This window comes from Acinonyx jubatus, chromosome D2, assembly GCF_027475565.1.
Source record: "Acinonyx jubatus isolate Ajub_Pintada_27869175 chromosome D2, VMU_Ajub_asm_v1.0, whole genome shotgun sequence".
Classification (NCBI taxonomy): Eukaryota; Metazoa; Chordata; class Mammalia; order Carnivora; family Felidae; genus Acinonyx; species Acinonyx jubatus.
Genome location: NC_069393.1, coordinates 76,979,902 through 76,995,847, shown reverse-complemented (window position 1 = coordinate 76,995,847; position 15,946 = coordinate 76,979,902). Strand labels below are relative to the sequence as shown.

The 15,946-nt window shown below is 43.5% G+C and overlaps 1 protein-coding gene across 4 annotated transcripts; it reads right to left on the bottom strand.

Moving 5' to 3' along the window:
• Window positions 1-320: 320 nt before the first annotated feature.
• Window positions 321-9,227, bottom strand: PSTK (phosphoseryl-tRNA kinase). 4 transcript variants are annotated; one of them, XM_053207478.1, is made up of 6 exons: window positions 8,766-9,225; window positions 6,481-6,772; window positions 6,050-6,248; window positions 4,400-4,475; window positions 3,787-3,880; window positions 321-589 (listed from the first exon to the last, which is right to left on the bottom strand). In XM_053207478.1, the coding sequence occupies exons 1-6, from the start codon at window positions 9,069-9,071 to the stop codon at window positions 393-395; spliced, it is 1,164 nt and encodes a 387-aa protein (XP_053063453.1). In that variant the 5' UTR covers window positions 9,072-9,225; the 3' UTR covers window positions 321-392. The 4 variants fall into 4 exon arrangements, with proteins under 4 accessions (XP_053063453.1, XP_026919107.1, XP_026919109.1 ...); XM_027063306.2 differs by having other exon boundaries at window positions 8,856-9,222; XM_027063308.1 differs by having other exon boundaries at window positions 8,620-8,849.
• Between the last annotated feature and the right edge of the window lie 6,719 nt (window positions 9,228-15,946).

The following is a 15,946-nucleotide window of genomic DNA, read 5'->3' as shown; positions in this document are numbered from 1 at the left end:
GGCTACATTGGTTTGAATTTGTAGAATGCCTTACCCATGAGAAGATCTGTCACATGAGTTAAAAACAAAAACAGCTCCATGTATCCACGTCTTGTCTTCTTCCTTCTCTGTCTTACTGACGAAGACTCCTGTCCCCACCAGCCCTACCCTAAGGGTTCTGGCACGTAAATGAGGAAGCCTGCTGCCAATACTCAATTGTCCACGTCACATCTGACAAGCCACCAACTGAAGTAGTTTCTGTTATGACAAATGGATCTTTAGAATGGACTTTTTTTTTTTTTAAACAAGTCTGGCAATTCACACCACTGGCCTAGAAAATATCCAGTAATGCAAAATGGTTTTATTTTGCAAACTCAACCAAAATCGGATATTTGATTGTAAGTTCAAAAGTTTTAATGCTTTGAAAAATATTTCTGGACAATATTATCTTTCTCATGATGAAAAAAAGCAATAGCGTCTGATACATTGGTGGTTTCTGGAAAGCACAGGTACTTTTTGTTTCCTTGTCTTAGGTCTTCCAAAAACTCTGCTTTGAGCTTGTTGAGTTCTTCTGCTAGAAGCTTCAAGTTGAAAGGAAGCACTCGTTCCTCTAAAATGAAAAGACATTCTCAAATTATTTGTATAAACTAAATCAGGCCAGGCTGTCTAACAACATAGGAAATTAATTTGAATACTTCTGACAAACTGATCAGATTTTATTAATCACAGTTGAGCTGGTGTACTATGTAGACAAAAGGTCACACTGACGTGATACCAAATCTTTTAAATAACTTGGTATGAGATGCATGAGCAGAAAAGATAAGCCTGAAGGGGATTTTTTTGTTGTTGTTGCCAAGATGGTTGGTTTAGAATGTTCTTGAGCTAACAGGTAGTAAGGCAAAAAAAGCAGGAATAGGAAATGACAGTGTGGTTGAAACTGTTGTAAATAGTCTCTAGAGCAGATGTCCAACATAGAACTTCCTACAATGATGGAAATGTCCTGGATCTGCCCTCTTCAATACAGCAGCCACTAGCCACATGGGTAATGTGACTGAGGAACTAGATTTTTATATTAAACAGCTTTATTGAAATAAATTTGCATACTATACCCTTTATTAATTTAGACTCCAACTCAGGGGGCACCTGGGTGGCTCAGTTGGTTGAGTGTCTGACTTCTGGTCTCAGCTCAGGTCATGATCTCGAGGTTCAGGAGATAGAGTCCCACGTTGGGTTCTGTGCCTCTAGATTTCTCCCTTCTGGATCTCTCACATGACTGAACTCAAGCAACATGTGGACTTCTGTGATGGCTTCTTTCACTTAGTCTAACATTTTCAAGGCTCATCCTGGCTCCAATGAATAATGCTGACGCAAACATTTGTGTTCACATTTTTATGTGAACATACGTTTTCACTTCTCTTTCTTGGCAGTGCAATTGCTGGGTCCCGTGGTGACTACACTTACTCGCTGCAGGAAGTGCTCGGTGGTTTGCCAAAGCAGCTGCACTGCTTCCCATTCCCACCAGCAGCGGACGAGGGTTCGGATTTCCCCACGTGCTCACCGCCTCTTGGACTTTCTGATTCTGGCTGGCCTAGTGAGTGGGTGCAGTGGCCGCTCGTGGTTTTGGTTTGCGTCTCCCTGATGACTAATGATGTCAAGTGTGTCTTCTTGTGGTTGTGGGCCACTTGTGTATCTTCCCTGGGGAAATGTCTATTCAGATCCTTTGCCCGTTTTTAAAACCGGGTTATCTTTATCATTGAGTGGTAAGAGTCCTTTATCTGTTTTGGATGCAAGTCCCTTATGAGATAGATGATTTGCAAGGATTTTCTCCTGATCTGTGGGTTGTCTTTTCATTTTCTTGGTGGTAGGAGAAATGAATTTCTAATTTCATTTAAGCATAGATCTAGATGCTAAGACCACCTCCCTCACCAAAAAAAAAAAAAAAAGGTTTTTTTTAATGGGTGGGAAATAAGTCAAGAGTGATTTGAGCGTAATCCTGTCTCCGCCCCTTCTCTTCATTTTATACAGAAGACAAGGCAGGCAAATACTTGAGCCCCAGCTCCTGCAACTATTTCCAACTATTTTTGTTTTTATTCTAATTATGCTGCTGTTTCTGTTCCAGGCCCGTGTTTTTCAAACTCTGGATTATAACCTACAAGTGAGATGCAGGTTGCAAGCTGTGTTTATCTAAAATGGAATCAAAAAGATCATAGAAGAGCTCACCAAACGTGAGGGTTCTATGAAACTTGTTGCTATGCACGTGTGTGTTCGTGTACTGAGCTACAGTCTCGGGTACAAGATAAAATCTGCTTCTGGATCGTGGTTAAAAAAAAAAAGTATGAAACACACCATATGGTTAGTGTATTGTTTCTTTTTCCAAGAAACTGTTGTAAAGGTGTTAATAATAGATGTTGTTGTAAAGGTGTTAATAATAGATGCCGATGATGCAGGGAGCGTAACAGAAAACATAAACTAGAGTCAGACTTGACTCTGAACCCAGGTTGTCCACGTATCTAGTAGCTGTTCAGCCTTGGGTAAGTTACTTGATCCTCTCAGAACCTTCATTTCCCCATTTATAAAATTACACCTACCTCATGAGGCTGTCAAGACTGGAAACAGTATGTATAAGGCACTTAGCATGTAAAAGCTAAAGAAACGGTAGGCTATTAGTTTTTAAGTCAGATTTTAAATATAGTGTAGAGTTCAATATTTAAAAGCGAAAGGAGTAATTTTTTTTAATATTTATTTATTTTGAGACACAGAGAACGAGAGAGGGGAAGGACAGAGAGAGAGGGAAAGAGAATCCCAAGCAGGCTTTGCACCGTCATCACAGAGCCTGACACGCGTCTTGATCCCATGAATCATGAGATCATGACCCGAGCCAAAATCAAGAGTTGGACGCTTAACCAACCGAGCCACCCAGGCACCCCTAAAGGAGTTCTTTTATAAAACGACCACACATGCCATCTAAGTTCAGACTGACCATCCACTGAGCTTGCTGACTGGACATGTGGCCCCCGACCACCTCTCCCCATTCCTTATTTCACCCGATTCAGTGGCCTCTTTTCTGCTCTAAGACCTACCAAATAACTTCACCTCGGGGTTTCTGCACCTGTGTCCACTGCGTGGAATGATCTATCTCCAGATATCTGCATGCTGACTCTTTCCGTTATTCATATCTCTGCTTAAATATCACCTCTGAGAAGCCTTCCTGATTACCCTTTAAAAGAAGCTCTCCTGGGTGCCTGGGCGGCTCAGTCGGTTGAGCATCCGACTTCAGCTCAGGTCATGATCTCACGGTTTGTGAGTTCGAGCCCCGCGTTGGGCTCTGTGCTGACAGCTCAGAGCCTGGAGCCTGCTTCGGATTCTGTGTCTCCCTCTCTCTCCCCCTCCCCAGCTCATGCTCTGTCTCTCTCTGTCTCAAAAATAAAAACAAAACAAAAAAACATTAAAAAACAGTTTTTAAAAGAAGCTCTCCCATCACCCTCCACTGCCTTACCCTACTTTATTTTTCTTCAGGGCACCAGCAGAGACTCATGTATTTATCTGTCTGTCTCCTCAAAGTAATATTCTGCTCCCTGCTGACACCCCAGTATCTAGAATAAAGCCTAGTACAGAGTAGCCACTCAATAAAAATGTATTGGATGGATGAATACCCTGTTCTGGGGGTAGAATTTTTAGTTTTCTATAATCCAGTTGCATGGTGAAACTAAAAACGATGTCAACGTTGTGACGGAACGCTAACCAACTACCCAAGGGAACAAGAACAGCAGGAGAGTTGTATCAACTCCACACGACTGCTCAACATACCTTTTGCTTCCTTCATCGTCTGAGAGACAATCCTTCGGAGCATCTGATCGGCTTGATGAAGAAGGTTGGTTGAACAAATGATTCTGTCTGCTTCCTATGCAACACAGACATCGTTACTGGAAGTTAGGTAGTTTTATAAAAGAGGTGGCTAAACTGTGATGTGTTTCTGATGAGACTACAAGGAAAGTTACGGTGGCTTTTCTGTTCCAGCTGTCCCTCCCGAGATCCCATCTAGATGACGGGGGCTGACAATCTGTCCAATAATGGGCTCTCCGTCTACAGTGTTTGTCACCATGTGCGGTGCAAGTGCTCCTGTCCTTGTCCGTCTCAAGCTACCAACACCAACATATGTTAACAGGCTCTAATATTTCGGAAAATGTGACAGTTGGCTTTGACCAGCTGCTGCACGTGGCCACCAGGATGCCGCTGCACGTGGCCACCAGGATGCCACTGCAGCCAGTTGTCATAAGTAGAGTGCTGCTGAGATGCCAAGGTGGTGACAAAGGCATTTTTCACATTTTACTCATATTCTTTTTTACATTCAGCTCAGAAAGACCTTCCTTCAAACAGTTGTACCTTGCCATTTATACCACATCTATACTGGAAGATTTACCTTTTGTTCCACATTGTCCTCAATATATTTTACTGGATTTTCCAAAGCAGTAAGCAATAAATCGGTCAACTTCAGGCTAGAAGAGAAGGTGAGATAAAATGAATCCTTCTATCAAACATCTTTTTTAAAAAGAACCTGTGTTTATGAATACTGAATTGAATTCTAGAGGAATAAACATGCTATAATCCAAAGGATCCTCAGCCAAAGGGGTAAAAAATGAAAAGATTTGGAAGCTACCTTCTACTTACAAAATCCAAATGGAGAAGCTGAAAACAAATTATAAGGCAAAAGAATCCCCTTATTTAAAAAAATACTAATTTTCTAAGACTCATTTCAATAAGCTTTGAAAAGAAATTCTCTTTTCCCTCATTAAGTGCTACTATAACTCTACTTTATTTCCTCAAGAAGGGACTTCTTTCTGGCTTCTTATTACTGAATGGGGATTAGCAAAGTTCCTCGCTGGTCAAGGGGCCATGGAGGGTTCAGGTAGAATCCATTCATTTACTACTATGTATGTGAAACTACGTGCTAGAAGTTGGGGTACGGCAAGATCCCTACACTTTCTAAGTCCAGCAGTGGTTACATCATGTCCATTAGGAGACAGATAATTAAATCAGCAAAAATGTATAATTTCAGACAGTGACAAGTGGATAAGTGAAAACAAAGTGAATTTTAAAAATTAGCCATTTAAAAACTGCTGGTCCCCTGTGGACAACAGTTAGGCAGGAGCTAAGAAAATGAGGGCAAAATAGCCCTAGAACTTGCTGTCTGAGAAAACAGCCACTAGCCACATGAGGCTATTTAAGTTTACAGTAATTAAAATAAAATTTAAAATTCAGGCCGCCAGATGCACCGGCTATATTTCAAGTGCTCAAGAGTCACATGTGGCCAGCAGCTACTACACTGGACAGTACAAATGTAGTACATTTCCATCATCTGCGAAAATTCCATTCGAAATGTGCGGCTGTAGAACTCTCAAGACATATATCACAAACGAAAGCATTAGCACCGCAGCCCACAGGCATCACATATACGCGGTGGTGTAACTGCAGGGGGGTCTGAGGCAAAATTAGGACTCCAGACCACTTCCACACTCTTTCTTTCTGTGAGAAAATTACTGGGCAACCTATTTAGACTGTGCTACTGTGGCAAGAGTTTCAAAGATGTGTCCAACTCTGCATTCCCTGCTCTGATCTCTGGGAGAACATAGTCTTTTTTTTTTTTTTTTAAGTTTATTTATGTATCTTGAGAGAGAGAGAGAGAGAGAGAGAGAGAGAGAGAGAGAGGGAATCTCAAGCAGGCTCTGCACTGTCAGCACAGAGCCCGATGTTGGGGTTGGAACTCCCAATCTGTGAGATCCTGAAACCAAGGGTCAGATGCTTAACCAGACTGAGCCACCCAGGCGCCCCTGGGAGAACATAGTCTTAACAAGAGCACATGTGCGCCAGCAAACTTGGGTTCACATCTGAGCTACCACGAGCTCGGGACTCTGGGCAAACTAACTTTCTCACTCACTTGCCTCTTCTCTAGAGAGGAGAGAGAGCAATCTCCATGTTTGTGTAAAGGTTAACCGAGTGGACCTGGGTAAAGCCAAGGGCACAGTGCTCCCTCAGGGAGGCACCCAGCTAAGGTCAGCTTTGCGTAGGATACCTGGCTTCAGAAGAACATTCTGAACTCTCAATTGTGAGGCTGTTGTGTTCCCAAGCATTTTTCTCGGGGTTGGGCTTTTCCAGCTTTCTTCCCATCAGGTGGATGGTCTCGGCAGGCAGCGCCTGGGGTCTCTGGCCATTCCTCTGTAAACAGGTCTCCAGAGAACAATCTAAAAAAAGCTGGCAAAAGCCTAATGAATCTGAAAGCAATGTGAAACCATGAAATCAGTGGTGCACTATTTTTTCCAAAATGCAAAATAAACAAATCAGGCAAATTATCACAGCTGTGGCAGGAAAATACTGAACATCTAGCTTTGAAAATTAAGTAAATCTATACTAACTTCCTGATCCAATTCAATTCTCACTAAAAGCAGTCGTGATTTTGATATGCAAACAAGTGTCTGTGTGTAAGAAAAAAAATGTTTTAATTACATTTCCGAGCCAGTTGGTAGACTTCGTATCTCATACTTTGATAATAAAAGTTGTCATCTAAAATCAAAAACAAAGGTCTAGAAACAGCAGTCTTCGTTAAGAGATAGCAAGACCGGGCCTCCGGTGCAGCAGAAGATATCAGATCTTGATCCTTTAAGCAGGTTATAAAATCCTCCCACATGGCTTCAGTCCTGTTGGGTGGGGTAGACATCTGACACCCGTTAATGACAGCCAACAAGAAGTATTCTAGGTACTTCAACAGTTCCTGTCGAAGCAACTTCCATTGGGATGGCTACAAAAGAGGGAAAAATCACAATTTATATTGGGCTTTGGTCAATAGGGTGCTCCTGCTTATCGCCTTCCACCCCACGTGAACATCTCAGCTCACAGAGCCAAACCATGTGGAATTCTCTGAGCACAACTTGTTTCACCTTGCCTCCTATGTCTTCCGATATCCTGTTTCCTCTGCCCAGAAACTCCTACTCCCTGAGGATAGTGCTCGGTGTCTCCACAGACACATTCACGCAGGAGGCAGCTCAGACCCTCCCTTGCCTACATGACATCCTGCTTTGCACAGACGGGGTCTCCACCCTAACGGGGCTTACACTATTTAGGAATTTGCACATCTCTAACTCTCTGCTCAATCAATAGTCCATGGTCTAACTGGCCTCCAGCAGACGGTCAGGCACGTAAGAGGTGCTCCAGTACAGAAAATGACTGAATGAGTAAATAAATGGAAGAATGAAAAGCTGTTACCATCCAAGAGAAATGAGCCAAAATCAATATCCTGACAATATAAAATTGGCTTAGACAAAGCAACGCTGGTTTGCCCTTGAGATGAGAAAAGCTGTGGACAGAAAAGATCTGCCGAAAGGCGCCTGGGTCAGGGTGAAAAGCCTTGAGGCTCACAACAGAGTTGGAATGGGATGGGGAAAGCTAGACTGAAGGGAAGAGAATAAGTAACTTGAGAACATAGGGAATCTTGTGCCATTCAAGGACTGTGGCGAGCAGGTCCAGTCTGGAGAGAAAACATAGGAACAGGAGATAAGGGTCCCTCTCCTGCCTGTCCATGCCTTACCACATCACTGGCATTATAGCACATACAACAAATACATCAGCTAAACCTACGGAGAAGGAAAACACAATCACTTCCTAAAAGGTGAGATTTCCTACTCATGGTGACTAGTTGAGTCCCACAGTCTCCGTCTACAGGGAGGAGTGGAAAAACTGTAACAATAAAAGTGAGGAAATGGCCCAGTAAATACAACCATACATCTCACCAACTTTCAGCTTTCACTCAAGTGGCGAAAATACTATCATCCAACTAAATCTAGTGCTACCAGGGACTTGATACTGTAGTCATCTCACAATTAGAACAAGAACGGGACAGAATACATACAGTTGCCAGCCACCGAACGTACTATAATTTTACATATAGAGAGAGTGGAATCACATCATATTCGTATTTTATTTAGATGCCTCCACCTACACACACAGGTACTGAACGACAAATCTATCTCAATTTTTCAGAATCTGTCAAAGAGTATTTAGTCTAGGGGGAGAACGAGATGGGAGATATGAATCCACTCTTCCCCAGAGGTCGCGCTTTTCTTGTGCTTCTCCAAGGGGATGCATCTCGCTGCACAGAGTGTGATTTGAAGGCTTAAAGAGAATCTATAAGTACCTATATGTAAGTAGGTGCCTAAACACAAGCCCATTACTTCATCTGGTGGTCACCTGAGAAACAGCCGTCTTTTCCTAATGCTGGCAGAGGCAGATTTACCCGGAAATGAGTGAAGAGAGAGCTTCAGACACCAGCCCCTTCATTTGTACAGCTTTCTATTGTCATGGGAGGGAACCTACTAATTTTGTTATTCATAATTTTGTATCCTTTATCTCAAAAAAAAAAAAAAAAAACAACTCCCCAACTGTGTAAACTTGAAGACCCACAAGGATTCACCGGTGGCTGGACGTTAAACTGGCTGTGGTTTTTAAGAGATTCTGTCCCTCTCCTAAGTACGATCTTCCTAAAGGACTTTTCAAAAGCATACTTGTCTATGGGGGTGGGGGGTGGGGGTGGGGGGGCGGAAGGATACCATCCTGCACGCCGACAAAACCTAACGCCGTCTTAAGACTCACTGTATGCAATACACAAACCGTACAGGCCCCAAATATACACATAAATCTCTGCGACGAATCCTTCTAAGACGGAGTCGACACATTCTACGTTAAACCAACTCCACTGCTCTCGAACTCCAGTCTCCCCCGCTCCGTCAGGGCCGCACCTCCCACACAAGGGGCAGTCCAGCACTTAGGTGGAACCCCTCTATGTCCTTCTGCGACCACAGGCTAGGCCCCGCCCCCTCCGTACTCACCAACGGCCGCGCGCTCGCCTCCTCGAGGAACGCGTCCGGCATGACGTCATCATAGGCGACCACGCCGACGGCCCAGCCCCGCTCCTGCCGTAACCGGGGGCTTAGGGCCCGCGCGAAGGTCGATTTTCCTGCCGCGGGCAGGCCGCAGAGGAGGCAGAGGCCTAGCTTCCGCGGCCCCTCGCCATGCACTCCTCTGGCGTCCTCGGCGGTCTTCATGCTGTCGCGGGAGACGGGAGGCGGCTGGGGACGTCGTCTCCGGAACCGGCCGCCCAGCGCGCACGCGCAGTCTCCCACAGCCCTGCCGCGCCGCGCCGCCTGGGGCCAGGAGGGGGCACCCGGCGGGTCTTCCAATCCTGGCCCCGTGCGCGGCCCGCCTGTTTGCGAGGGCTCCCGTTCGTGAGGCGAGTCCTCTGGGCTCGGCGGTCCGCGGTGATGCGTTTCCTAACCTCCGGCCATTTTCCAAAGGGTCAGAGAGGTGGCCTCAGTGTTCAGTTAGATTTGTCCTCCCGCTGGAAACTTGCAAGCCACTAGGAATTGCGACTCGGTCTTGCTACGACCAAGTACCCTGCCCTGGAAGATCCCGGAAGAAGCTTTCGGCGTCTTTCTCCAGCGGTCTTTGAAAGGTCAAGTGCTGGAGGTCAGCATAGCAGGCGAAGCTGACAGTCCCACGGCCGCGCTCCTCTGCCCCTCCTAAATGTGACAGGTGGCAGGGCAAAATAGTTACTGTGCCCTGAGTTACAGCAAGTATGAGGAAGTGGAGGCCGGATAGAACATCCCTAGACCTCAGTTCCAATGCTTTCATGCAGAGGACAGTAGGTATTTTCGTGTTCAAATACTAAGCTGTGGAGAGGTATAAGACAAACTCCCTGTGTGCAGATGTAGTGTAGAGAAGTTGAATTCGGATTCTAACTTACACCTTATTTTAAAGGGGATTACTTCTTAGTCGTAAAGTGGTATGTTCAAAATGTGAACAAGTGAGGTTAGAATCCACATACAGGGGCAAAATACAATCGGTAACCCAATGTTAAATCTGGTATAAATTGACACGGCACGTGTATGTACATTTTCTTTTTTCTTTTGAAGCTGAGCCACGAGTTAAACATGCTCTTAATTTCATGACATTTTGCCATTGGTCCAGTGCAAGAATGAGGAAGGAATATTATGACAGTGGGGCAGCAAGCCCAAGGTCCCCAACCAAAAGGCAGTATGGCAGTGGTTGCTGAGTTGCAGACTGCCCCAAACTCAAATATATGGTGTCAGCAATGAAGATACAGAACTTTGAGCAGAAATTTAGAAGTTCATTTATTCAGCCTAAGCAGGTAGCTGCTTGGAACTTAAAAAGTCTTGCTTAGTGACATTGGGTGTCTCGGCCCTTTAGTGCCCTCCCCTTGAACCTCCTTTCCCCTTCCCTCCCATGTCAGTTGATTTAAGGATGAAGCTAAGGGGCGCCTGGGTGGCTCAGTCCTTTATGCGTCTGACTTCAGCTCAGATCATGATCTGACAGCTTGTGAGTTCAAGCCCTGCATCAGGGTCTGTGCTGACAGCTCAGAGCCTGGAGCCTGCTTCCGATTCTGTGTCTCCCTCTTTCTCTTCCCTTTCTGCACTCACATGCTCTCAAAAGTAAAAACATTAAAAACAAAACAAAAAACATAAAAAAAAAAAAAAAGGATAAAGCTGAGTATGCTAAGAACTTAGGGGAGGGAAAGGACCCAAACTTTCATTGCTCTGTTGGATTCTAGTACCCATAATCAGACTGATCTATTTTTGGTGTCATTGCAGTAATCACAGTGACCAAAAAGCAAGCCCATCCTCGAGAGACATTTGTGGCCCTTTTGACTCATATACAAACACATAATCTGAAGGGGCACAGGTCACTCTTGGTTAGGATTTGTTCAAATTGACTTAAATCGCTCTTAAGTTGATTGCCACACGGGCATCGTCACTAAGTGCACCCCAATTATCATCCTTCTGTCCGTTCTGATCCTCTCAGAAGCAAGGGGGTGGGTCAGTAACCCTTCCTGCTGGAGCAGTCACTCTGCTCTGAACCTGTAGTGAGGCTGCTTGACAGACCTAACCTTGCTAGTTCTGATCTCTCAGTTCTGCCCCTCAGAGCTGCAGGCACTCCCCGACTCTTGCCTGGCCAAGGTCTCCTGACTACCACGCGGGGGGTGCCCAGCTCCGGATTCCGGTTTTTGCCTCGGCTAAGTCTTCCATGTTGGAGGCTGTTCATTCTTCTCACGAGCGCTTCCAGTTCGCTTTGCTTCAGCTGCCCGTTGCAAACATGTTAATTTGTCCTGAAGGGGAAGCTGTATTCGCCTGAGAGCAAGTGAACACAAAACAGTGTGTGACAGCTCTGGGGTTAAGTTTCCTGATTGTGAGTGAAGGGCTCAGAAGGACACTTCCAAAATCAGAGATTCCACTTTTTTTTTTTTTTTTTTACATTTTTATTTATTTTTGAGACAGAGACAGAGCATGAACGGGGGAGGGTCAGAGAGAGAGGGAGACACAGAATCTGAAACGGGCTCCAGGCTCTGAGCTGTCAGCACAGAGCCCAATGCGGGGCTCGAGCTCACGGACTGTGAGATCATGACCCGGGCCGAAGTCGGACGCCCAACTGACTGAGCCACCCAGACGCCCCGAGATTCCACCTTCTGACATCCCCAGTATCTTCAGAAGCAGGTTTTCTCCTCCGGTCACTAACACTGTTTTCTGCCAACTCAGCACTCAAGTTCTTCAGCTGCTAACAAATTCCTAACAATCTAGCTTGCCAAAGCCCAGATTTCCTCAGTCACAGCAATAGTAATATAAAACCTCACTCCTCACCTCTTTTGCTCATTTTTCTTTGCTAATTCCCAGAGCTAAGCCTTCTGGAACCCCTACAGATTTTTTACAATCTTTACCTTAACCCAAACATGGCATTGTTCACAACCTCTCCAATTTCTCACTTCTCATTGCTGAGAAGATTAAGACAAGCGAGTCCGTAGCCTGGTAGACATTTAGTAAGTGCTTGTCCCGTTAGCTGCCATCTCCTCATGGGCCTGTGAAAACGAACTTCCCTTTCTTTGCTCTCCAGTGAGGTATTTGTTCATACCCGTTTCAAAAACTCCTGTAAATTTCAGGCTGGCACAAAACTTTGTAAGCTTACTGGCTCCTCTCCGACACTATCAATATCGTTTTCAGTTGAATCATCTTCAAGTCACCAATCTTATCTCTTCATTGAGCTTTTAAAAATCCTAACAAAGGTATCTCAAAATGTGAGCCAGATACTGAAATGTTACCAGATCTTGAAGTAATTTTACAATATGTAGTGTTTTTCTGATTTCTCAAAGACTGCTCTGCCCCTGGTAGTGTGAGAGAGTCAATCATTCTACTGTGCTGACAGTGGGTACTCTGTGCCAGAAAAGAACCAGCAAAGTGTCTGAGGAAAGATCACAGGTACGAGAAGCAGTTCTGCTAAGATAATGGAGGATCTGGATGTTGTCAACCTCTAGTTCATAGGAGCAGTGATGCTACACATTTCAATTTCTTGGTTTCTTAAACTTTCTAAACAACTCTTTTGGAAGAAAACAATTCCTAGAGATTTCTAATGGGCTTTCTTACTGTTTCCTTCCTACCATTGTTCTATGCTTAAAATAGTTACAAAGATGTTTAAAACAAACTCAACAGTCTAGTGAGCCATGTATTTTAACACTGAAAGTTATTCACTCAATGTTCACTTGGTACTTGTGTATCAGATACTGTGTTAAATATTAGATATCTGCACATAAATAAAGACCTCCCCTGCTGTTAAAAAAAAAAAGCTAATTATTTGAGGAAAGTGAGAAAAGTAAAATGTCCACAGCATGTAGAGATGAATATAACTACCAATTAAGAAAATGTACCTTGGCTGTTCATATGTATTGTATACAAAAATACAGCTATCAAAGGTAAAAATCCTACAAGGATTTTATAGTTTCCCTTTTTCCTGAAGTCCAATATTATAACTTATCCCTGTGTGTGGGGGGGAACATTAATAAACATACTTCAAAATTCTGTAATTATGCATAAAGATGGGTACTTTTTTAGGAAGCACACAATATTCAAAGTGGGTTGTGAGCATATTACGTAGAATATTTGATGGGTTACTTCTTCAGAAAGCACAAGTGTCACAAAAACACAACAAAAAGTCACAAAATACATCCTACAACTCATTTAGCTCAGATGCTACTTTCCTGCATTATGAACTTATCAAAAGAAGAGTTGGTTCACCCAGATCTTAAAATTCTAGGTGAACAACCTCAGTCACTGCCGAGTTCCCAAGAATGCAGGATAAGACAATCCCATGAAATGGGTCCATTACGAAAGTTCATTTTAAGCCAGGTATTCTGAAGCTGGAGTAGATTTTTCCATAGATACCATGTTACTCATGCTGGTTACCTTTTCAATCTAGTCTTTTTACTGAATTCATTCACATTAGTGTATACGGCTGTAGATACACGCAGAACAAGTTGTTAATTTTTTTAAGTTACAAAAGTAAAACATGCAAACAAAACCTCTTTGCAGTTTTCAGTAATTTAAGGGTATAAAGGGGTCCTAAATCAAAGTGTCTAAGAATCTGTTGTAAGGCACACACAGCAACAAGACACAGTTATGTGACTCCTACCTACCTCACCCCTAACACCTCTATTTGTATTTTCAAATATTTTCCTCTAACTTTATTTTAAAATTATTCTCTTTACTAAGACTCTAGGATAGTGATGCGTGGGTAGAGGTAGGGAAGCAAGAATATCATTTAACAGTAGCTTGGGGTTCTTTTTAGAAACCATACACACTATCTCCTAATAAAACTACTATTTTCCCCATTTAGAATTTAAATGCTGTTACTAATGGAAGAATGTCCAATTCTTTTTTTAAAAAAATATTTCATTTATTTTTAAGACAGAGAGAGACAGAGCATGAGTGGGGATGGGGCAGAGAGAGAGGGAGACACAGAATCTGAAGCAGGCTCCAGGCTCTGAGCTGTCAGCACAGAGCCCGACGTGGGGATTGAACTCACAAACTGTGAGATCATGACCTGAGCTGAAGTCAGACGCTCAACCGACTGAGCCACCCAGGCGCCCCTGTCCAATTCTTGACATATACTGATGACCACAACTGTGCTGTAGTCCCCAAGACAATCCTCGGGCTCAGTGATTTGTTAGGACTCAGAAAAGCTGTTATACCCATGGTTACGAATCTAACATGGCTATGAGATATAACCATGTCTTGTTCCTGTGTGTGCCTTATAACAGATTCTTAAACATGAAAGGATGCAGATTAAAACTAGTAAAGCAAAGGCACATAAGGTAGAATCCAGGTGAGACCAGGTGCAAGCTTCCAGTTGTCTTCTCCCAGTGGAGTTGTAACGACAGCACTTAATTCTCCCAGCAATGATGTGCGACATCATGTGCAGGGTGTTGCCAACCAAGGAAGCTCTTCCGAGTCTTGGTGTCTAAGGTTTTTATTGGGGGCCAGTCAGGTAGGCATATAGCACCCATGCGCTGACGTTAGTTACTCAGTCTTCAGCCCTTTCAAGGGTCAAACTGATAGAATGTGGCCCCTCACCATAAATCCAATTGTTAGCGTAACCTCAAGATGGTGGGGTCCAAGGCCCCTAGTTAAAAGACAATTTTATCAAGCAGGATATGCCAACAGCTTAGAGGGTATTTCCAGGAGCTGGGTAAGAGCCAGGTCTTTTTTGGAATGTGCACGTTTCGAACAAGTTAACCCTTTTACTGGACAAAGCAACTTTAGTATAAGATGTTACATAGTCAACATCATGGATGTGAGCACAGATTCAGCTCTAGATCAAGAGCTCCCCCATCATTTCCACATTTCCTCAGAAAGGTTGAGGTCAGGCTGTATTAAAAACTTTATAGAGTACAGCAATGTTGCTAACCAGAAGAGAGGTTATAAATGAGATGGGGTGGGAAATACCTATAAACAAGAATTGGGGGGAAAGGATAGGGAAGTCATTGTTTCTTTCCCAACTCCTTCCTTAATTACAGGCCCCTATGGAGGCAGGGTGAGAGGAAGGGAATTCCTGGCAATTGTGGGACCTTGCAAGAGCCAGAAATGGAAGGAGGCACAATCCAAGTGGTACTTGTTGGGAAGGAAGAGAAGTTCCTATAACCACCTTCATGGGGAGTATACTCCTGGCTAAAAGGCAGGACATATACAGTAGTACTTAAAATTAAGATGGTCAACATTTAAACTGTTGTATTACTAAATGAATGGGTTCAGGAAAATTAATACTCCAACTCACTTTTTTTTCTAAAATGTACCTTTCAGTATGCATTGGCTTATATTCTGAAAACAGACTGGAAAAATGCTCCTAAAGAGCACATTGAGTTCTTACATTTTAATAAGCTGTAATAAACTTTAAAATAGGTGAGTTAAAAATTGCATAGTTCATCCTAGTGATATTGGTGGGAATTGTATTGTACTGACATACATTTTATGATTTATTTCAAAGGGGAAAACAGGGAAAAAAGTTAGTTGCAATTCATGACAAAAGTAATTTTTCATATTAAGATTGAGATCAGTTCTGAACAACCACCACATTGGCTTTGAAGAAAAAAGCATATGACTGAATTTACTAGTTTTGCCTTTTTCGGTGTCTTAGTTTGTGATAAAGCTGTCACCCAACCTTTGCCAATTTGTCGATTCCATACAACAAACATGTGCTCAACACCTCTAGAAGGCATAAAATAATTGCTAATCTTGACAAGCCTACAGATAGTAGAGAACACAACTATGTAAACTGATAAAGTCTGAAACTGCAGAATTATCGTATCTAACAAAGACTCTTTGCTTGATCACTCAGGATCCTGAAATCTACTCCTAGGCTCATCTGTGCACTTCCTTGTAAAATCTAGTTATAGTAAGAGATCTGCTGCCAAGTCAGTTTAGCAAGAGTCCCCCATCCTCCAGATCTGATCACCCTTGATATTTAATCAGGTTCCTCATCTTCCACCATCCCCCAGGTGCTGACCATCCTGGCCTCTCATTGGCAAATGTTCTATTAGGCTGGTTTTAGCCAGAATGCCCCAGACCCCTGATGTTTCCTCTTC